A 23598-nucleotide genomic window follows, 5' to 3' on the forward strand; every position below is an offset into this window, starting at 1 on the left:
GGCGCCTCGAGTGCTGGGAGCAGGAGAAGGAGGGCCATTTACGATTAGCACCGTTCTAATCCTCTTTTCTCTATTGGCACTCAAGCGATTGCTGGTTCGGAAAGCCCCCAATTTTCACAGTCTTACATATGTATGTAAGTTCCCACTAAAGTTCATTCTTGCAAACGATCAGGATAACCGTTATTATATTCCTATGTCTCTCTTTTCGTAAGCATCCTGTAAATTTGCACATATTTTGAATCCCGCAACTTCAACCTGCCAAACGCATGCATTATTGCTGGATGACTTAGAATTAGTTCTATAGGAATAAAAATAAACCTTTTTAATCCTTCGCTTAAATAAAGAATCGATAGCGCGAGTGTAAAGTAATAATAGTTTCGAGTTCACGGTCGATGTTGCGATGCTGACCTCAAATGAATACTTACGTCTGTACGAAATACGGTGCCCGCGTGTGCGTGCGTACAACCCGTCACGTCGTCCGTAAACTCTTCGGAAAGAAGGGTGCCCATAAAAGAAAAGTATTGCTCTCCTAAATAAGCAGCATTAATTAGGAGGAGCCACAATTATTGGGCCAAGTGCAATATTTTCTTGACAGCCTTGTACTACGGTTCAGAGGACTAATGACTTTTATGACCGGTACGGGTGACCACATTGTTCGAGCTGAACCTCTCTTAAATATAGGCTGGTATTTCCCCAAGGGAATACCAAAGGGGCGATCCGCAACCCGTATAAAACCAGCTGGAATTGTGCTTTCATTGTCGCAATGGACTTTTTTATCAAATGACACATGCGACAGTTAAAACTTCGACTCAACGAATAATCTCGAAGATTCTAAAGTCTACAGAAGCATCGAGATCCCACGCGAAGCGTCAATAGCAAATGGAAGTGGAACTGCAGAAGCGTCTTGCTGACTTTATTTACACAGGGTTATTCACGATTGTAGAGAAGCACTATAAGTTTCTCGGTACCATCGAGAGAACGGACATGAATTATCAAGGTCTTTCACGCGTCTTATCGTTAGTGAGACGATCAGCATCTCGCGTGGCTGCAGCAATCAATTAGAATAACGAAAGCTGCAATCGTGCTGCGGCCGAACGCCGCGCTGCCGCCTGATGGCCAGGCAACCAGTTGAGTGTCGATTGGACGGATGGGCAGCCAGACAACCAGACAACCAGCAGAGTCTACAGTCTACAATTGCGACACGCGCGGCCGCGCGTCCCGTCCAAACGACTAAACGAACAAACGAACAAACGAACAAACGAACAAACGAACAAACGACCGTTCATTTGAAGTTAGATGCTTCGAGTTAAACCGTAAATGTTGTGTCTACGTTCAATTTCGCCTGAAAAACGTGGATTGCCTGCTACGTCAGACTTGTGGAAATTTCCGTTCAAGATAATCGGGAGCTCGAGATAGAAGGGAGCACAACAAAACATTGGATTTTCCCGGCGTATTTAAAATGATCCATCCAATTATTCGAAACTTGCAAATCTGCTTGTCGCGGCGCGACTTTGTCCCCGAATAAGAAAAGAATAATGTATCGGTGCCTCGAACGTACCAATCGAGACCTTGTGGTGTGATCCGACGAATTCTGTCGGAAATGGATAAATAGATTTTGGAAAGCCATTGCGAGTCACTGTCTTGGGTATTTCGAGAAGTGTCTTTAAAATGGGCCTTCTTTAGTTGCGCCCGTAAGATCGTTTGTCGCCTGTAGCAAGCGGTCACCGCTCACTGTCGGACGAGTGTAGGATGCTGGACGGGGTCCATCAATGAACTTTACTCGTATGCGAGCCATGTGGTAGAGCACGCTGTGGTCACTCGGTACGCGAGAAGAGCTAATACGTGACTGACGTACGTAACGCATCTACGCACTTTGTTACGTCATACGCGCGTGTAGATGAACAGTACTTGGAAATCCTGTAACTGACTGTACTGAGGACTTTTGACAAAATATGATAATTGTACGTTCTTCCCACATAAACGCAATATACGTACATCTGTGCCACATGGATCTCACATCGGTAGGTGTGTGTATGCTTTGCGAAGTGTTTTTGGATGTAGTTAAAGGTCGATTCACGCTACGCGCAACGTCAAGATTACGAGAAGTAGCGACAAGCGTCATGTCGAAATATAATTTAGTAGATTTCAAAGGGCGACATTCCCACTAAGCGACAACATCGCGGACCCTGATTGCAATCGACCAGTCCAATAGACGGGACTTTCGTCGACGTTACATATAACGCAAGTCGACCTTAAACCTTAACTACAAATGTCCGAATTTAGGAGCATAACTCGCAAGACGAGGTCTGCGAGACCTCAATCTGTGAAACTGGATTCTAAGGCTACATAGGGAATGGAATCGTTAAAAAGTAGCGTCTTACATCGTTCTCCTCTTTATTTATTAGATTTTAGTGAATATAGGTATCAAATATTAATTATCTAGTAGGTGTTCTTTTGGTTCTTTGAAAATGTATGTGTTTATTGTTAGAGACAAATTCGACAGGAGGACTAAACTTAAAATTAGTGAGGTCTGTTGGACGTCTCACGGTATGTACTGCGCGCGTGTAGTTAAGGGTTAATTCACACTGGAAGAGAATCTCCGGAAGCCAGCACCCGCATGTCGGGAAGAGGAAACGCCCGTTGTGTGTCTCTTACCGATGCATCGATTTGTCAGTAGTACATACATGCGTTGTCATCGGTCGTTTCACTATCATTGGCGTCATTGCGTAGATTCCCAAGGCAGAATTTGTATTCGTGGTGGGGGCAGAAGCGCGGTAAATACGAGTGCAAGCCAATACGAGAGCCAGTCGAGTCGAGACGCTCGGTTTGTCGACTCCTGGTTTCTCTTGCGTGAAATCACTGTCTACGTTTGTACATTCTGACCCGAGGAACACCAAATTCTTCAGATTTCCGGAACGTTTATATTTCGTTATCAGGAGTTCAAAATTCGGGTAGCACAAATTATTTATAGATGACTGACACGTGTATGCTGTTCATATGCTGGACTCCCATCACCGGATAAAAATAGCAAGTATCGAGAAGCATTTGTGAAATACGGGAGTGAGCCAGAGATAAGTGTCAACATTACAAAGAAACTATTGCAAAGCAACATTTTTCAGTACTTGGTGGAAAAATTAGTAACTTGAAGTTAAAATACAGCTTGTATAAAGTCGCAGGATAACTCGATAGGTAAGAGGAATTTACGCTTACTGATATTACAGACTACGTACACAAGCCCCCATATCGTTCTTTTACTTGTATCATCTAAATCTAATCCTAAGCGATCCTTACAATCGCGAGTGACTACGTAATGAGGATATGGTGACAGTCTTGAGAATTGAGAGCGGCTACGAGTCAAGTTTAACGGGCGACCTTGCAATTCCTTTCTTATGAAATATCGGCATCGAATGACTGCCGAGCATTTTAAAAAAGTCGTGTAATCGGCAGTCGCGCGAAATATTCAAATGCAGGAGTTTAATTTTTTCGGGAATAAATCTTGTTGGCCGTCCGTTAAGTCAACAGAATGTCGGAGATACGCGAATTAACACTTGAGTGACTCCCTCCTATAAATTGTCCGCTAGGACTTCTCGTCTAAAACTTACGACGAACCAAGCACACTATGCATTAGAAACGCACTGTCTACAATGTTCTTCCACGCTCAATGTTCGCTGTGTCTTTTGTGTTATATAAAGGTAGGAGCTGTCATTAATATTTTAGTTTTACATTTACTAAAGAGAACGAGAAACGTACGCGTTGGTCGCGTCGTAGCTAATTTGGGATTGGTTAAGCGTGGTCGCATGCTTTCTCTCTCTTTGCATTCTCCTGATCTGACGCAACTGTCTTGCATTTCATTGTAAATAAAGGCTCCTCCGTAGATCGTCGCTCTGTGTTACGTAAGAACTCATCCACAGTGCGGTCTACCCTTTCTTGTTAACATTCTAATTCTTAGTAGCACGTTTCTGCTTTGCGTCTGAGAGACATGCGCTGTGATAAAGGGATTTGAAGTTGAGTACTTAAGAATTACAACGACTAACTGACTATCAAAGACACTGGGCTCTTTTGACCTGTCGGAAATGACGTACGAATGTATGTTCGAAAGTCGTTTACTCGGTGATGCGTCTATAAAAACAAAAAGAGGTCACAGATTTTTTGAAAGAGCAATTTGGCAGTTTTACGGTTATGTGACGCAGTACGTTTTCATTTGTTCGAAGCGGCATGTGTTCCGGCATTGAACCTTGAATGTCAAGCGTTCCTCCATCTGCTCGACAGATACAACACCCCGTTGTTCTCATCCGACTAAATCCTCACAACTTTCGAGTCGCGCGACCATGGCCCTGTTTTATTTACTCCCGTACACACCTAAAGCATCGATGAAAGTGTCGTCAAGTCCCTACAGGAGGAGGGACGCTTATGGAGAAATTGTCAGTACCATTACCGCATGTCATGCATGACATGCAGATTGTTCGTGACTCACGCAACCCTTCGAACTAAATTATTTCTAAACGAAAATAGCTCAAAGCTGCATGCTGCGTGTATTTCATTTCGCGATCAGATCTCCATCGACTTATCTGCATAGCGGCGTAACTGTTGCAACAATTGTCTATCTCCAGGCGTGCATCTTCATTCTCGATTTACCCATGACGCTGGACTGATTATCCATCCGTAGGATTATCCACGTAGATGGCGGCGGGTCTGAACGTGGAGGGGAAATAATCCATTTCTAAAGGACGCGCGTGTCCTTCTACAAGTAACCTTAGTCGGAGGAATGGGAGCGTTGGGCTCACGCGAATTCAGTCCGCCTCCTTCATCGCGCTTTCCCTACCACCTTCCCATCTATCGACCGAAATGTATTGATTTTCCGTCCTGGAAATAACGTATAAAGGACGACGAGGCCTATGAAATGGCTTTGTAATACTTCAGGTGCAAACGGTTGGCACGACTGAGCGTGAAAATGCCTTAAGAGGGAATTTACGTGGAATGATTTACGAGGTACAGTCACTCGATCATCGACCTCAAATTGGCGACGGTATTTTATTTTATTTTTAATAGATGTTACACCTAGCATTTTCAATCCCATTAGCCATCTTATTTAAGAAGTTGTCACGGTTGCGTAAAATATATTTTGCTGTCTTTATACGAATTGAAGAGGCTTTCACCGAAATTCTTCAGAGCGTCGCGTGGGTGACTTTTTACATAACTAGGTGCCGCGTCCTTCGGTCCGGCTCTCACAGTCGCTCGCGTTGACGATAAGAAGGATTACGAAGGATCACGTAGTCGTGTCATCAGTACCTAATGTTGCTCAAATGACAATAGCCTCGGCGACTGGCGCGTCGACATAAAAATAGGCTGTACACGAAGGACGCCTTAAAGGCGCAAGAGTTTTTAGTCCGCAGTGGTGTTGCGCAAAAGAGAAAGAAATAAAGATGACAATATAATTACAATAATAAAATGAATTGGAGAAGGATTTTCGTGACTTCTTTGTTGGCGACTTATTCTTGTAGCTCTAACGGCCACTTGGTCACATATCTATCGGAAATGATGCTCGATATTTATAACTCAAGGGGGGAGGGCTTTTGCATAACGGTGGAGCAAGGACGATAGAGCGACCCTCATAACCCACATGAGTCATGGGGGAAGCTTCCTCGGGAACGAAGTTGAATGTCGAACGTCCAATTTCATCAATTACTTCCGCGTATTTGTTTCGGATTCTCGAATTTGTGAGCATTTCGTCAAAGCGGGAATTCCGAACAGGGTAACATAGTTTGGTGTGCATAGATGTATGTACGAGCGAGCAACGTTATATTTTTAGATAAATTCTTCGGATCCCTTTATTGTCCCGAAGACGATCGTAGCTTGTATAAACATTTGATGTACGACGATTAATTCAACGGGATTTTGATGTTTTTGAAACTTGCTTTTCAGAAATGAAGCTACTGGTGCTACTCAACGTGCTGGTCTCCTGGTGCAGCAGCCAGCTCATCTATCCGGACCAACTAGAGATGATGAGAACGTCCTCGGCAAGCTCGTTGTCTCACTCTTCAGCAGCTGCTCAGCCCAAGCAGGCGCAGGCGCCTGTTCCCGAGCAAAGCGCTTTCTTGCAAAATGCGTTTCCGGTTGCTTCGGCCGCAGCTGCAGCACCACTTCCAGCAGCGCAGTCCGCGATTCCGCTGCAGCAGCCGTGGGACACGCATGTGAGCTATTTCTTCTCTGTTTCCTTCCTCGTAATCGCATCGTTCATTGAACTGAACACTCACTGAATACTCATTTTTATAGTATAATCTTCATCCGCCTCTCAATATTTCGATGATATCTGTTGTTTTAGGTTAATGACATCATTTCACGGGGCATTATGAAATTCACGCTGGACATGGATCACGTAATTTCCAATACCAACGAGAATGTCATTTTTTCTCCGTTGAGTCTCGCTGGTGCTCTGACCTTGGTTCTTTTGGGATCCTCGGGCAGGACTTTCGACGAAGTCTCGAGGATTTTGGGTTTGGAGGCGGGTGTCGACATCTCGAGGCACTCCGAGGTCGTGCATCAGATGTTCGGTGCACTTCTGTCGAAAGTCGATGTGACGCCGAACTCTTATGGGCCTCAAACTGCCTTTGCAAGTGGAATTTTCGTTCAGGATGGCTACCCGATCAGACCTGAATTCAGAGCTATCAGCCAGAGAGTCTATAAGAGTGAGGTTATAAATCTCGATTTCCGGAATCAAGGAGGCGAGGCGGAACAGGCTATCAATTCGTGGGTTAATCAAAGGACCAGGGGAAAAATTATGAATATACTGAATGATGTGCCCAGACCGGAAACCAACGTTATTATTGCATCCGCTTTGTACTTTAATGGAGAGTGGAATCAGTACTTCATTGATGGCGCAACTAGAAGGTTGGTAAAGATTTTATTTTTTGCCTGAATTTTTTTGAGAGTATCGATCGTTGTAATAGTTTGACACATTTTAAGATGATATGTCCTTTGCTTATAGGAAATCGTTCACTGTTTCTCCTGGAAAAACCATCGAGGTAGATATGATGTATAATGCCGGCGAGTTTCCTTTTTATGAAGATAAACAGTTGCAGGGAAAAATTGTTAGTTTACCCTACAAGGGTGGCGATGTAAGAGTCTTTTATTTTCATTCTTCAAATATAGAGAAGCGCACTTTCGTACAGAACTAAAGAATTCTCTTGTTATCTTTAGGTGACGATGTATGTCGTTCTGCCAAATTCTAAGGAACAAGGAGCCTTAAGAAACCTCAAGTCTCGCCTAAATCGCAATGTCCTAGAAAGTTGGATCGATAGCATGAGAAATCAGACGTGCATTATCGGTCTTCCCCGCATGAAGCTCTCGAGCACTCTCAGCCTAAGTAAGGCGCTCCAGTCCTTGGGTCTGACTTCATTGTTCGATCCTGAAGTGGCAGACCTGAGCATTCTATCGCCAGGATTGGGAATAAATTCAGGATCGTCGATCCTACAGGCACAACCACAACGACCTGTAATCCCGCAGCAAAACTTGAATTCTCAGAGTCCGAGTCAGGACACTTTTATATTTCCACGTTTTGGAGAAAACAGCGAAAATGGCACGAGATTACCAGGAGCCCCGACAGCCACTTCCACCAAGAAAGACTTCTTCAGGTACGAGGATAAGGTCGGTCGTTATCGTGTAGAACAATGGGCAACTGGGTTTACCATTAAAAGGATACGCAGAGCCATCCGCGAGAAGCAACGTAACGAGCGTCTCCGAGAGCAGGAGCAGGGGGAGGAGGAGAAGAAGAAGGTCGATAACGTCAAAGCCAAGGACAAACGTGATGCACCCCTGCGAGATAACGTTGAGATCTCTAGGAAGCGAGCAGCCAATCTGGATAAACGTTTTGCTGGTCGGACAAAGAGGAGAACCGCAAACTTGGGGCAGGACAACCATCACTTTGAAGGTCAAGAAAACACTTGGCAACGACACGTGAGACAGGTCAGGCCCATCGACGGTGACTTCTTAAAATATCTAGAAGATCAGAACGTTCCGTCGTTCGGTCTGGACGCGCTCAGGATGAGTGCGAGCCTTCGAAATCCGGGTCTTTATGCAGAAGATGTACTGCACAAAGTGGAGATTGAAGTGACGGAGAAGGGCACCGAAGCTGCAGGTGCAACGTCGATAATTCTCACAAAGGACGGTTCTCAGAAGAGGCTCGTTGCCGATCATCCATTCCTGTTTTTCATACGTCACGAACCCACAAAGCTTCTCCTCTTCTGGGGCACCGTGAATACTCCAACTCCGAATTTTCCTCGGAGTTAAAACTGAGTTGCGGATTCCTTGCGGAACGAAGAGAAAACAGTAACTTCCGAATTTTTGTCTTTCCCTCGAAACGAGAGGAAACGTAGAAACATTGAAAATGGTAGAGACTCACGAACTGGCATAGCCGCGTGAGTAAAACAGTTTCGTTATCGAGAACAAGGGCAATTTATGACCGCTGTCGTTGCACGTCCACAGTACTGAAAGTAGTGCAACACACCCGAGAACGCACAACGTTAGAAAGCGCGTGTCACGTTTAGTCGGCACATGCGCCTCTGACCACTAGAAAAATCGTATTTCGTCATAGACGGCGCCAATCGTCCTAATGCTTAGCCCCTCTCGGCATAGATTTAGTGCATCGGCAAAAGACTTGCCGCAAAACGATAGAGATTCTACTGTGAATCGTGAATGCTGCTGGAAGAACTTTTGAATTCGCCGTATATCCTCCCGCCGTGATTCCCCATGAAAGATTACGGTAGGCTCGTATTTTCGGCCTGATTGTCGGTACTATCCGAGCTACGTCAGTATGTGAGATATTCGTGCAATTAAGTATGTGAGAATGTAGCTGTGTGTCTGTAAAATTGCACGAAATTGTAATTACATTTTGCATTGACCTACCTGTATAGACAAATAGAGACCGTATAGTCGTAAAATAATCGGGAGCTATGGTAGTATTACATGAAAAGTAAATTAACCTACGCTTCCATTACTATCATTATTGTTTCTTTAATTCTTGTCATTTAAGAGAAATGCGATCCGTTGATGTATCGCATCGAATTTCAAACTATATCCTGGCGCTTATTGCGTTACACAAGAGTTTCTCTCACGTACGTCTGTATTACTATGTGGAATGAGAGTTGATGGAATGATTATGATAATCATTGTAAAAGAGTGGAGACCTGGAAAAATTTGGCGAAGTAGAATCGCGATATATTTACACGGAGTTAATGAGATATCGAAAACGGAGGTGTCCGACCAGTAGACGTGTATCGTTAAAACCTATTTATGTCGATCGTATGATCGACGTCCTCCTCGACGTACGCAATCATTGTGATACCATATACTTTTATTTATTTCATAATAAATATGCATATACCGTGTGTGTTACACTATTATAGAATTTATTAACGATCTCAGCCTGTCCGTTCGCAACAGAGGGACCACCACTTACCCCGTATGCATAAAATTGGCAAATGTAGGTGAGTTGTAAAAACTATTATTCTTCATGGACTTGAGTATACAAATTCGTATGAGCTTTTCTTAACGAAGACGGAGGTTTGTCCAATATGAATGACTAATCGTTAAACCGGGGGCACGAAAGATTCCATAAACTATTGAAAGATCGTATAAATTATCAGATAAGCATTCGTGCTTCGCATAATCTTGATATGAATCAATTGAGGTATTCTTTTCTAAAAGTACCTCAACGACTGAACCTCATAGACTATCTGTACATTGGCTAAATATCTGTAGAGTGCATGTAAATCGTGTACGATGTCGATCTTCCTGGCTCCGTGGAATCCATCAGCGTCTTCCGATTCCATTGAGATTCTGAAAATCTCAGCCTAAAATCCAGCACTGGACGGTCCCACTGTAGAATTCGAAACTCACTGGTGCAGAGTCAGAACGACACTCGTCAAAGTTCCTCGTAATCGCTGGGCTTGGCCAGAGTAAAATCGAGAACCTCGTCGGAAGTGAGAAACCTGACGTCACTGTCCTCCGACAGTCCGGAATCTTGGGCGCCTCTCTTGTAGCTTTTTCTCTTGCGAAGGATCACCAGCGCTATCACAGTGGTTATCGCGAGTCCCGCCAGCGTGCCGATAACGATACCGACGACTCCTGCGAGGCTCAATGGCGACGGCTCGTCGTGCAGCGGCTCCGCGATCTCGATGTGCACGTGCGAGTCTGCAGCAGTCGACAGGAAGGCATTCTTATCACTGTCACGATTAAGAACTCTCATGCGAGGACCATTTGAAGTCTCGATCGATTGGGAAAAAAAAAAAAAAAACTTACCAGTCTGATATTCCGGCTTATTGTCGTCGAGTGTCGTTATGGAACGACTCGTTGTAGTATTAATGATTTTTGACGTAATTATTCGTGACGTTGTGGAAACCACGAAGGACTTTCTTGTGCTCGAGGTGATTATTGATTTCTCAGTTACGGGTTTTGGTTTCTCAGATGGATTTGGAGTGTCTTCTGGGTCGATGTCGTCCTTGGGAATTATTGGAATAATATTCTTGGTGGGATCCTTCGTAGGGATGATCGGCTTCTCGCTGACAGGCGATTCCTTTCGTTTCGTAGTGCTGCCCGCCATTGTTGCTGTTCTCGGAATCGGTTCCGTAGTCCCGTCGGTGTCTGTTGAATTTTCTGTATAAACCGATATCACGGGTGAACTTGCTTACTTGCCTTGTCAGGAATAATTCAGTAGAGTATAAAAGGAGTTGACGCGTTAACGCAGCGATTTACAGTATACGTACATATATATATATATTTTGAGGATTACCTAGAACGCAATATTCTGCGTAGTCTGGACAGCAGAGGGAATTCTCCGCGCAGTCGACAGTGCACTGACACAGATCCATCGACATCGGCTGGACCACGCTGGACGCATTCGAACCGAAGCACCTTCCTCGACAGGATTGCATAGCATTGACGATCTCAATCTGATCTGAAGGAAACTTGACAATTTTCAACTGAGTCATATTTATATCATACTACTGTTGAGTTTAGTAGAGCAAAGAACGGATTTGCCATTTGCCAAGTGATGTCTTATTAACTCGACAGGATCAAGAAAACACGTGTCACGACGACTATAGGGCCAGCAAGATAAGAAGATACTAGGAGGTAGGTATATTGAAGATGTCGTTCCCATTGTACTTTTCCCGTTAAATATCCTCCCTGTCGGAAGGCAGGGCAAAGCTCGAGAAGACTTCGAAACTTCCCGGTGGGTCTGCGGGAAGTAAAAAAAGAAATGGACCAATTAAACTCAGGAGAACGTACCGTCGCTCGCGGTCGCGTCGGTCGTGTCGCTCGATGTCTCATTCTTGATGATGCACTGATCGCCATGTAAAATCGCCACGTCATCGATTGCTATGTCGCTCACGTAACTCGAGCCTCTGATGCCTTCTATTATTATCTGAAGCAATGCCGATTACGTCCAAGTATTAAGAAAAAGGAAGGATCGATCGAGGAGCCATCGAAGATCCTTAATACTAATTGTAAGATACTTGACACTTGACACTTGAATGGGTTGGCTGGAAAATGGAAAATAAAAATGTGAACTCACTTGAAAGCTAACGGTGCTCGCGGGAAGATTGAAGAGGCCATGGTGCCACTGATTCCCCTGATTTCCCTGTCTCCGGAACATCATCTGAGGAAGGGTCGACGTTTCCGGTTTGAAGTAGACTTGAAGAGCTCCGATGGTCTTGCCGTACATGTGGTACCTACTCGTCAAATTAAAGGCGATGTGAATTTCAAAGTGGTCAAGGTCACTAAGAGGAAGGCAAACCGAGAAAATAAAGCATAAAGATAGAAAAGCGGAAACCAAATTGCCAACCAGAAGGAGAAGCATCCGCTCTGGGTGAGTGACGCATTGTACAGTGGAGAAAAGATCCTCGCTGTTTCGTTCTCGAGACGGCCGGACGCTTCGACGTACAAGTAGTATCCTGAAAGAGAATAGGAACTGCTGGAACGAGAAGTCAAAAAGAGATTTCGAAGTGGAGGAAGCGGGCTCGCTGCTGCGTACCATCGTATCCGGCTCCCAAAGTATGGTCGTGCGAAGGTCCCGTTCCTATGTGCCAACTCGGGGTCTGAAAATTGTGCCTGATCCAATCGAAGTCATGCGTCGGATCCTCTTCCCACCAGCAGAGATCCGGTTTTTCGAAATCGCAGCTGGTCGGCGCCGTGGCGGTCGAGTCTTAAAAAATGTCGCTTGCTAGAAATGCTTTCACGATCGTTCCCTTGAAAATAACTTATTATTCGGGTAAAATACCTCTGCAATGGGGGGCTGTGTCGTTCCAGTTGCGACCGTCGCAATAAATTTCCGAAGTGCCGATCAGTTGGTAGCCCGGCTCGCAAAAGTACGTCATCACTGCGCCATTGAACTTGGGCGCGAGCAGCGCGTGCTCCGGCAGGGGAAGCGTCGGACACTCGGAATCTATTAGAAAATTACGACCGATAGTCCAGAGTGATCGGTAAACAGCTCGAACAATTATTGGATTATTCGAACGAGGTCAAGCAGAAATTAGCCTGCACAGAAGAGGCACAGATTCGGCACTCGTCCGGCCGTGCCGCGTTTCGTGCAAACGAGCACAGCTATAGTACAGTCCGCGCAAGCCTCCGACAAAAAGAGCCAACATTTATTTCTCATGTTAATTTCGGACGAGATGCATCCGAAAGACAGGAGGCGCAGCGCGTCGCATAATCTTATTAGCGAATGAAACCTCATCAGTGAACAATAGAAGATAAATATTCAAATGAAAAGTCGAAGCCTTCAGTGCGGGCTGTCGAAGGAACAGTTTAAAGTTGGACGATGGGCGGATACTTACTGACGCAAACGGGAGCCGGCGTGTCCCATCTCCCGCGAATACACGTGGAATATCTGTTGCCGACAAGTCTGAATCCCTCGTTGCAAATGAACCGCACGATCCTCCCTCGTGACCTCCCGCGAACCTTCCCGTTGGCCAATTGTTTTATTTGACATTTACCTGAGAGAAAATTAAACTGGCAGCTTTGGTTACCGTCTCACCATTCCACCATTCGTTCCTCCGCTGCTCGGAACGACCCAGCTTTATTTTAACGATTTTCTACAATGCAGAATCTTAATAGGACGACGATCAAGAGGAATCGGGACACGCGAGACTCGAGTGCTGCAGCCTCCGAGGCTCCTGCGCCTCTACGCTTTTTCACCGACTCGCGAAAACTTGAATTCCTCCGTTCAATTGAACAAACACTGTGCGAAATTGCACATTTCGATGCGATTCATTTACATAATGTCAATGCGACGCGTATCGAATGGCGCAACGCCTATTACTCTATTAACATGTACTATTTGGCTCTCCCGCTTCAATTGGTTAATCGAGACTTTCCGATACTGTCCCGAAATTCTATCGACCCATTCAGAACCGGCCGAATGATCTTGCCGAGCTGCCGAGCTGCCGAGCTGCCAAGCTGCAGAACCAACGAATATCCGAGTTTTCGTAATCTGAAGCAATATCATATTCCAGCCCGCAATTCTAATAATTTTCAAGGTTTCGAACATGGAATGGCTGCCAACACTAAAAACAACAAAATAATGACGACGCGTGCACGTATACAGTAAAGTGATATCGCACTTGAGGTTCTTTTTAAATTGGCGATCCAGCGAAACGCGGGCTCATTAAAACGGAGCTGTGCCGATACACGAGCAAGCAGTTTAGATTTCAAAGGTTAACCGCGAGTTTGACAAAAGACAATTTTTAATGAAAATACGAAAGGTGCAAAGCGTAATGATTTTTCATTTCTCTTTCGTTTCTTCCTTTAATGTTTTCCTTCGGAAGAACTTCGAAACACCTGCTATTGCAATTCAAAAGACTTTTCATTAAACCAAAAGGAAAAACACAGAAGACGCCATCGCATACTCACTGGGCAATTGCCAGGAAGCTTCGAAGCAGAGTCCAATAGCAACGAGGATAATCGCTGTGGTGCATTTCATCTTAAATTGTATCCTTGCAGACTGCTTCGACACTCCACATCACTCTCTCGAGGGCCACACAATCTCTCAATCGTTCAGTTCAGAGACGCAGCTTTTTCTCGTCGCCGTTAAATATTCTTTGCGAATAAGAATTCGTAGAGGCTTCTATCGGATTGGCTGGCTGGCTGGCTGGCTGGCTGGCTGTTTCCAGATGATGCACTTGCAACGTGAAAACTGTCCGCTCGGACAAGGAGAGAAATGGAGTCACCGGAGGAAAACGTCGGCAGCTACTGGGACTCTGAATTGTAAAAATACAGTTCGCACCGTGTCGACTGACCGCCTTTGAATATGAATGGTTTAAGCTCCCGGTATTGACACTGTTCCGGACGAGGAGGCGGAGTCACTACTTCCGCTCGTGCGTGTCTGTAACTGCTACCTATCTCTGTTGACGACGATAAGAAACCTATCAGGCCTTGACGGCAGTTTCCGCTAACGGATTTCATCTTGTTTTGGTCATTCGCACTGGATGCGCTTCCCTTTCTAGATGCTTCGTCAAACAAAAATTTACACTTGGTATTCTACGCGTCATCATCGATTCCCACCTATCCGGCAGAAGCTTCGAGGATCCGAGAAACATCTTCGGGGAAAGGGAAAGGAAAGGAAACTTTGATTGCCTGAATTAAAGAAAAAATAAAACTTATTTTGCTTTGAACTTGTCACGCAAAAAACTGGCGGTTGACAGAGTCAGAGAAAAATAATATTATCAGTATAAATTCGTGTATAGTATAGCATTAGTGATGTGGCAGAAGGAGAAGGAAGAAGAACAGAGAGAGAGAGAGAGAGAGAGAGAGAGAGAGAGAAAAGGCAGTAAAAAATGCCCAAACGAGATTAAGTTCCCGGATGCGTTGCCCATATTGCTGATACGCGGCAGGACTAAGCGTCGAATGGGCGCCACTGTTTCCTGCGACAGATTGCAAATCTCGTCCTTCGATAGGCCAATTGCTAATTGTCTGTTGCTCCCGCACTCGAGAAATCAGGAAATCGGGAAATCGGAAAGTCGGGAAATATGCGGTATTTAGGCAGCTTCGCCATCATTATGAAGTCACGGCAGGTCGATCTGTCAGCCGTTAACTCGAGTGACTTTTAGCAGGAGCATGGAAAAGAAGACAAAAATTGATGAATTCCAGTGAACTGGGGAGCTCGATCTGTTAGAAAAGCGCGCCAGTGAATAACGTAGGACTTTTTATAAAATCGAACTGCAGGAAAACGCAATGGGCGTTCTTATCCGGATAGAGACGATGATTCATTTATGGAAAGTATTTGATTGCCATCCTGACGACCTTGGCGGTTGAAGGTAGTCATGCGAAAACTCGATAAATTCAATTAAAACGTAACGCTACGTACTCACGCTCGTCGTATAGTTAGAGAGCTTTAATTTTATTTATTTAATCATACATTACTGTTTACAGTTTCGAAATAAAGATGGCGTCGTCATAATTACTGGCTCGCCGCGTTCATTTAAGTCGCTACTGTTGACTAATTACACAAAACCAAACTGCAATATGCGTTTGCGTTAACAAAGTGAATCTTTGAAATATATAATATAATCTTCTTTACGATTTAATGGTATGAGAATCTTTAATGATTCTTTCCGTATCGGCAGCTGCGGCTTTTCCCAATTGCATTAATTCGTGCACAGCCGTTTCCATAACTTGTTTATGATACAATATTTTAGTATATATGAGTACACGTAGAATATCTTGATCGGTATCAGTGTACTCAGGCTTAAAAACCAGTAGGAAACTTATTTGTGGAAACTTGCGACGGATGCGCATCTATAATATTGTAAACCTGAAAATTCATTAGAATTCATGAAGAACTATTGAAAAGTCATTGGAGTGAGCCATTTGCTTCAAAATGATAAGATTCAGATAATTACCGGCTGCACGAATCGCTGGTGTAAACGATCCCAATTTCCATCGGTCTAAAAATAAAAAGTAAACATTGAAAACGTGTGACACCGATCTTAAAAGTTCACATCCACGCACGTTGGATTCTTGTAAATTTTACCTGGATCCTCGTGCGTCCACCATCCTGATAGGTCGGATCTATAACCCATTGAAAGTTACTATTCTGGCCCGTATAAACGACACCACAACCAGCTACGCTTTCTTGTCTCTGTGTCATATTCGGATGTGAATTATTTCTTGGCACGAGTAGACCCACTGTGCCGTTCGACAATTGAATTCTTTTCGGAGGATTGGGATGTCCCCGCGAGTGCGCGCACGCCGTGCAGTGCGACTGACGTTCAGAATCCTGCCCACTTTCGAACGAACATGCATTTTCAAATTGTTTCCTGGAATTTTCGTTATTCTTCGTAATCCCCATTGGCTCCGCCATGAAGCTCGCGACCATGCGGTCACCCTCCTGATAGACGACCCCGGGGTAACAATGGTTTCTCTCTTTATTTTGAAAGAGTGGCTCGATTATTTGTACATTTTGTAGAATACGATGAGCGGCGGCGCCACCTTGAGAGAACTCTCTAGGAGCCACTGTTTGCCCGTAGAAATTCTTCGTAGCCGCGACAGGATATCCGGGACAAGTGACTTCGGAGTTTTGAAATGCGCCGCCAGGAGCATCCTTCAGGAGAGGCCGAGGCGCTTGCGTGTCCTGTGCGTAAAGGATCCCACTGTTCTCCTCGGCTCTGGGTACGATCACTATCTTGTGCTCGACATTTTTAGCAGCATTCTGCTCCCCCTGCCGATTCTTAGTGAAATTCGCAAGACCGGCAGAACAAGATTCGGAAGCCAAACCGCCGACACGGTCATTCCGAATGTAAATAGGAATTCTCTGAATATTTTGAGAACTGTCGAAGGCTAGATACTTGGCCGGCTGGACGTCCTCGCACAAGTTGGTAGCTTCCTGCGCCCTTTCGATGAATTCAGGACGTCGACAGGTGTCCGATTGATTTTCCAAGGCGATTACGCGTACCAATCCATCGGCAGGTTTGCACGCATGAAAATTTGACGGGTCCCGCGAGTCCTCGTTATCAAACGAGGATGTCACTACGAGTTTCTGTAGTTCACTTTGCGCTCCGGCATTCTGAGCGGCGTAGTTGAGCCTTTGATTCCCCCCATTCTCGCATCTCAAAATCTCCAAACCATCCGGCTGCTTCTGATTTTCTCGGTGAAAATTATCAGTTTTCATGCCGCCGCGAGTCAAATTTTCACTTGCAAGCTCCGTGAAATTTCCAAAGTCTCGCGCATCTCGGCACTTCGAGTTCGACGCTTTGCAATTCTGCCCTTCGTTTCTGGGAAGCTCGTTGCCAGCCCGTTGACGAGATGCACGGTCTTCTGCCGAACCGTTAGGCTCGGCTCGAAGGAATCTCACGGTTTTCGCACAATTCTTGTGAGATTCTCCTTGAGCTGGATTTTCTTCGCGATGCGGAACGAGTTCTCGTATATACTTTTCCTGTAACGTTGCAATATCTTTATTACGAGTAAGAAGCGGCGCGACCTCCTTTGAACTTTGTTGCAGAATGTTGCCCTTCGTGTTTTTTGGATCGAAGCCGCATTCAGCCTGCTGAACGCAGTTTCTTTCCTCGTTACGGGAGTATCCCTGCCTTTCGTTATCTTCGTATATGTCCCGTGAAACTGTCCTGTACTTTGCATTCATGAAGTTCACTTTGGATTTCATCAGACCATTTTTGTGCTCCAGATACGCATTTACAATACTTGGTGTCTGCAGATGCGTCTCGAATTCGGAAAAGGAAATATCCGTAGTCATCCGGCTTTGAGTAAGATCTTGCATTTTCGGAATGGCAAACGATGGCGCAGCCTCCATTTCATATTTATTCTTCTTTCGGGTATCTTCATCGTGTGGATCAGTCTCGGTGGCCTTATCGACGTTCACTCTGAAGGGGAAAAGAGGATCAGAAATATCGGCCTGTTCAGTCGACTTGCGGGTTTTCGGTCTACGCAGAATAGCTGGAACGTATTTCGTAGTCCTGGGAAAACGTATTTTCCGAGGTAAATCCTCAAATTCTGCGACATTCTGATAATTGCCAAATTTCAATACGGCAGGATCCTTAACATATTTCACGTTGTTTCTCCGTCTGCTTATAGAATCGTCCAGAGATTGTGCTTCTAAGAACTTTCGCATCCGGGGAGAGGACCAATACGCTTCCTGGGGAGACAATTTCAGCGTATCCTTTTTAGCCTTATTCATATTCAAATTTTCAAGAAACTTAATCATGAAAGCTTCGCGTTTCACAACGTTCGACATATTCCCAAATGGAATAACGTCAGACTTTGGTCTGTCGACGATATTCCAACTTTTGGCGTCGATGTTTACACGCAGAGAAGCCATTGAAAGTTTTTCGTTGCCCTCATGCGAGTCCTGCGCAAAAACTTTACGAGTATTGCGCTTACAGCCTTTGACTCCTTTTCTCTTATTAGCATCGAGCCAATGAAACGGCTCTCTGGAATTGTCGAGACTTTCTGATTCTGATTCTGAGATCTGAGAAAGTCTCCTATCAGCGTGATTGGTGGTTCTCGCCTGAGCGGCAGCCAACCAATCCTTTTCCTTCCTGCCTATCCTTGCATGTTTCTTTTCGGGCTCTGAGAGAACATCCGAATCTTCTGCAGAGGAAAGAGCATCAGTATCCTCGGTTATGTCGACCTGATCTTCAGTTTCTGACAAGGAACTCGAAGTGCTTGAATTCTCCAATCCATTGTACGCATTACTCCTTTGGCGCAACAAGTGTTGCCTGCACGAGTCCGCGTAGATGCCCATCAGGGTGCGTTTGGCTTTCTTTAGAGGATCTAAAAGGAACTCGCAGGCTGTTTCAGAGACTTCTGGAAACGATACATTATTTGCCACGAGCACACGCAGACGTACCTCTATATTGAATTTCCTCCAAGCAATTTTCAAACTTCTCAGAGCAAATCATCGTGCAGAGTCTGTCGTATCGCCTTGTCGGCGACCAGTTTGCATTTCGTAGTGCAAAGAATGGTATTTTTGTGTTTTCCGACTGATTTGTAATCTCTCTGTCCGAAGCATTATTTTCAGGAGTACCATTCGTTGTGGAAATTCCGCTCGACATAATTTTCGGAGAAAATCTATAGAAGATATCGCACATGACGGTGACTTTTAAACTGTGCAAGCGCATAAATAAAATTAAATAATTTCCTCACCGTAATTCCTCCGCAAGGAAACGATCCATTTTGCCGAAATTGTCGTCCACATCATCCTCAAAAAGTCTCCTCTTGTATCTATTCTCCTTTTGCGTACGCGGGGGTGGAACCTCTGCGGCTGCCAAGTCTATGTGATCAAGGTCTTGGAATTCCTTTTTTTTCGTATGTTTCCTTGTTCGAAGCTCATCGCCACGTGAATGTCGTTTTGGCCTGACGCAACGATAATAAAGGGAGAAACCTATAGCTGGATGATTTACTTTTGCATTTGACGTGTAACAGTACTCAAGAAACTCAAAAACGTACTGATTAATATTACCCAGTATTGGACTCTTGTTATTGTCCGCAGGTGGACTGTGATCAGAAGAATTCGTAGGTGATCTTTGCCGAGCGAAAAAGAAATTAGTACATGTAAGAGAGGATCTAGCATAAACTAAACGATCGAGTGGCAGAATCTCAGTAACAGAAAAGATTTTTAATAGGGCATTTCAAACACAGATCGAGTCATCACTATTATTTGAAATGAATGAGGAACCCGGATAGGAGAGATTCGGTCAAAAGGATGTCATTAAAAACCCAATAGATGAAATTTGTGGTAGCTACTTCATGATATAATAACGATGTGACGCTTTACGAAAACGAAACTAAAGCCCGTTCTGAAACGTGTTCCGGGACTATCTATACATATATGTATGTTACCATAATAGAGGAGGAAAACAATTGATAAGCAGAACCTGAATGAGAACGTACCTCCAATTGGAGTTGATGCCGTTCATAAGCCTATGAATCTCTCCACGAAGTCGCGCCCTGTTCTCTTCGCTCGAATTCTGATTCTCTGTAATAAGTTTCATCCATTTGTTCACTGGCATTGAATTTACCCCTTGAGGGATTGTCGCTCACAAGAGGTACACGCGTATACGAACCTCTTTTAATTCGGTCGCCCTTCGAGCCTTTTGCGAAAATGCCAATTCGTTGCTCGTTCAACTGTTTGTAATGAAAATAATATTGAGATTGGCGAATAAAAGTTCAGTGATACAAGAAAAGAAACTAAAGGCTGTAATGCTTACTGAAAGGAGTTTCGTGCAGATCTTTCGTTTTCCAACTTTCTTACCCGTCCTGTCGACTCCGCGAGTTTTCTTATCCTGAAAGAGATCCAGTCCTTTAACTACCAATACGGATTTAATCACGCAATACGTTTCCCTTATGTAAAAAGGATGTGAATGAACGTTACGTTTTCCTGTCTTTGGTCAGCAAAATAATTTAAGGCTCTTGTGAGGCTCGTCTTTCGGACTTTTGACGGTGCTGCTTCTTTACGCTGTGAGATTATTAATATCACTATTACTTCCTGATAACATGTCAATCTCTTACAAGGGTATGAGTATTCTCATAAAAATAATTACAGCGTGGCTCATGCTCTATGGGTATCATGTTAACATCCAATTTAATAGTATCAGTTTTCCGATATTAGTTGAAAATTTTCTTTTTTTAATTAATTATTAATATCATTGTTAATAGCTGTCGTCGTACTCTGCAATTAGGCACATTTATACTTGTAAGACACAACATTGCACATTCAATCAAATGATTGTGCAGTGTCTCATTTGAATCGATTCATTATGGCCGCCGGGATCGCGCATGCGCAATCGAGAAGACACAGAGCGCTAGTGTCGCGCAAATGTCATCTGCTCGTTCGAGTTGTTATTTAGCTCTTGCTATCCATTCGAGTATCGTGATATGTATTTCGGTCTTAGATAAGAATAACGTACACTGCTGTTCATCAAGTAGTACCTACCGAGTTGCGTTTTGCTTCTAAAACTTGCCGGCGAAGCAATTCGAGATCCTTTTTGCGTTTTTTCTTCTTGACACAACGGATGGCCGCGCGCGGTTCGGTTGGCCTCCCTTCAGCACCGTGCACTATTTTCTCCATGTTGACAAAATCACAAGTTCAATGATCCTCTCGACTGGACAATTTCCGCACACATCTTTGAATCTGAACACCCGTCATCGGCCTTTTCTTGTCCTGTGCTTCACCGTTTACAAGCCCAGACTGCTCGTCACACGCATGGACACGAGTACGAATAAGAATAGCACATCAGCTCTGGAGGATTAGCTCGCTTAGCGGTCAATTCCCTTCTTCATCGAAGGACACATTTGTTTGTAAATATTACCCAACTCATCTTTTGTTTCGGAAGATCATTCAACCGCCAAACGTCAGGGCTTCGAAGTCGTGTCTCGGATGTTCCAAAAAAGCGAATTATTTCACGTACATACTAATAAAGTGTCTCCTACGAAGTAGTGCTATCAAACGTAGCTTGAGTCTGAGAGGAGAGAGTATCTGCCATGTAAATTATGTAGTCTGTAACCTGAATGCACAGAGAACGCGTCCAGTCGAGGGACCAGCATTCCTATGAGTTCGACGGGGTCGATAGATAAAAATAAGAAATCAATCTCAATTTGTTCGAAGCAACTTCAGAAAATTTAAAAAACTTGAATGATTTCATCTGGAATTACGGTTATCGTTACTGATGTCCGGAGTCTTTGAATATATTCAGGCATCAGATGTAATACGCGAACATTGTCAGAGACGTCCAATTTGTTGATGCTGTCAGAAAGGGAAGAGATGCACTGTAATAAGTTCAGGTTTTCTCAGTTGCATGGAATTTCACGATGCACGTCCACCGATGCCACCTTTAAACAAGAGTTTATATTTTTCAATTAAAAGTCACACGGTGCGGAAGATTGGCCCCAGAGAAGTTAATGGAGAGATTCGACATGTTGTCTCGGACGAAGATATGCTGAAGGGCAGTATCATTTGTGGTATGTATCTATGTATACGTACATATTTTAATGCATGCGTTACTCCCCGAGGAAATACAAGACCAGCAAATTCTTATTCTCCTCCATTCGTCTCGGTTGCGTATTATTTTAGCTTTATTCTGGTGACATGCCCGTGCAGATATTTCACACGTTTCACGTAACTGCGACGTAACGTACCCTCATGTATATTTTCCGTGTTATATGCGTGCAAGGGCTAGAGAGCAGGAGGTTAATAAATACTTTTGTGTAAAATTACTTGACTCTTGGAAACGATTGTATATATTTCATGTAAATGGACTCGTATTAAAGTAGGTCATATCCGGAATATACTGACAATGAGAAGAAGACAATCGTTAACGATATACATTATATAAGATATTATACAGCAGCTTTGAGTTTCTTTCGCAATGTGAGACCAGGTATAAGGTAAAAGCTTTCATAACAGCCAGAGAGCTTCTTTGATCGCAGGTGTTGGAAAAGAGAAGCAATGGGGAAGAAGAAGTGGTAAGTAAGGTGGAATTTTAAGTACAAAGCAACCATTACCGAGCGACGATGGAAAGTCAGTTCCCTGACGAAAAGTATATCGTTGGATAGCAGGCAGGCAGGCAGGCATGAATCAGGTCAAAATAAAGATTCATTGGGTCAATCCTTGCAGCTTGAACGTCTCCGTCTAGCATCGGCTATCTCGATCGATCGATCCGTCACATGAAGCCAATCTTTAGGTGAATTCGGATATACGCAATGCCTTCAATGGAATTCCGCTATTTTCTGCGGTTCAAATTAAGTAGGTTCTAGAGACTCTGGTGGATGTACTGATTTTGAGCTGGACACGGGGAGAAATATAAAAGAAAAGACCGAAGGAAAGAAGGAGATTGAGAAAATGCATCAAATGCACCAGAGTGAAGGAGAAAAACACGTGGAATTATTTTTTAACCATATTATATTTTTATCATTTCTCTCTTGTCGAATCATACATCATTATAAACATTTACATATTGTGACGTGATTGTGGTAACAATGCGTAAGTACTTGTAAAAAGTCAACATAACAGTATCACAAGAACATGCCGTGTATTTTTTTTTCATTGAAGGAAAAATGACGAATTAAAATGTCGCCGAAGCGTTACAACGCAACCGCGTCGTACCGTATAGAAAATTGAACGTGACAACACTGCAACAATTCGGACGCCATTATATTCACGAAGAGCTGACCTCCACCGCCGTACGTCATGTTTCCCTTTCCCACTTCGCCAACGTTATATCCTTGGTTAATCTATGGCAGTGGGAATTATTGCGCGGACAATTCGTTATTGGATTATTCGATGGAGACACGTGTGCCACTTTCGTGGGGGCATTTGCCAGACGCATATTCCACGAGAAACGTCGCTATTTTTCTATGCTTTCTGGCTGCTCCGCCGTCCCGCTCTTTTTGCCAGAAGCGTTCGAAGTCGAAGTGAAGGGTGTCCAGCAGCTCCGTCACGAGTAGGAGCAACGAACGAGGAACGAGCGACGACAGGAAAATTGTGCCTGAGCGCAGAGTCGATGCTAGAGTCACTGTCTCTCTTTGCCTGTACATTATTTCTTTCCCTCTTATTTCTCTCTCTCTCTCTCTCTCTCTCTCTCTCTCTCTCTCTCT

At 44.2% G+C, this 23598-nt stretch overlaps 3 protein-coding genes across 7 annotated transcripts; 1 reads left to right on the forward strand and 2 right to left on the reverse strand.

Annotated features, from left to right (window-relative positions):
- The first annotated feature begins 2787 nt into the window (after window positions 1-2787).
- Window positions 2788-9383, forward strand: LOC107263140 (leukocyte elastase inhibitor). 2 transcript variants are annotated; one of them, XM_015730039.2, is made up of 5 exons: window positions 2788-3189; window positions 5923-6191; window positions 6323-6888; window positions 6986-7115; window positions 7198-9383. In XM_015730039.2, exons 2-5 carry the CDS (start codon window positions 5925-5927, stop codon window positions 8284-8286), a joined length of 2052 nt encoding a protein of 683 aa, XP_015585525.1. In that variant the 5' UTR covers window positions 2788-3189; window positions 5923-5924; the 3' UTR covers window positions 8287-9383. The 2 variants fall into 2 exon arrangements, with proteins under 2 accessions (XP_015585525.1, XP_024936251.1); XM_025080483.1 differs by lacking the exon at window positions 2788-3189 and adding an exon at window positions 3647-3692.
- LOC107263141 (MAM and LDL-receptor class A domain-containing protein 1) lies at window positions 9384-14392 on the reverse strand. Its single transcript, XM_015730040.2, has 10 exons — window positions 13906-14392; window positions 12831-12989; window positions 12275-12439; window positions 12029-12199; window positions 11840-11948; window positions 11570-11726; window positions 11284-11419; window positions 10787-10951; window positions 10297-10650; window positions 9384-10188 (listed from the first exon to the last, which is right to left on the reverse strand). Exons 1-10 carry the CDS (start codon window positions 13973-13975, stop codon window positions 9920-9922), a joined length of 1755 nt encoding a protein of 584 aa, XP_015585526.1. The 5' UTR covers window positions 13976-14392; the 3' UTR covers window positions 9384-9919.
- A 975-nt stretch (window positions 14393-15367) lies between these two features.
- LOC107263139 lies at window positions 15368-21223 on the reverse strand. Of its 4 annotated transcripts, none has more exons than XM_015730037.2 (11): window positions 20939-21223; window positions 20378-20461; window positions 20214-20288; window positions 20070-20130; window positions 19897-19981; window positions 19453-19500; window positions 19150-19359; window positions 18854-19074; window positions 16025-18777; window positions 15894-15938; window positions 15368-15805 (listed from the first exon to the last, which is right to left on the reverse strand). In XM_015730037.2, the coding sequence occupies exons 1-11, from the start codon at window positions 21071-21073 to the stop codon at window positions 15740-15742; spliced, it is 3783 nt and encodes a 1260-aa protein (XP_015585523.1). In that variant the 5' UTR covers window positions 21074-21223; the 3' UTR covers window positions 15368-15739. The 4 variants fall into 4 exon arrangements, with proteins under 4 accessions (XP_015585523.1, XP_015585522.1, XP_015585524.1 ...); XM_015730036.2 differs by having other exon boundaries at window positions 19453-19527; XM_015730038.2 differs by lacking the exon at window positions 20378-20461 and having other exon boundaries at window positions 19453-19527.
- Between the last annotated feature and the right edge of the window lie 2375 nt (window positions 21224-23598).

This window comes from Cephus cinctus, unplaced genomic scaffold (genome assembly GCF_000341935.2).
Source record: "Cephus cinctus unplaced genomic scaffold, Ccin1 Ccin1_scaffold0132, whole genome shotgun sequence".
Classification (NCBI taxonomy): domain Eukaryota; kingdom Metazoa; phylum Arthropoda; class Insecta; order Hymenoptera; family Cephidae; genus Cephus; species Cephus cinctus.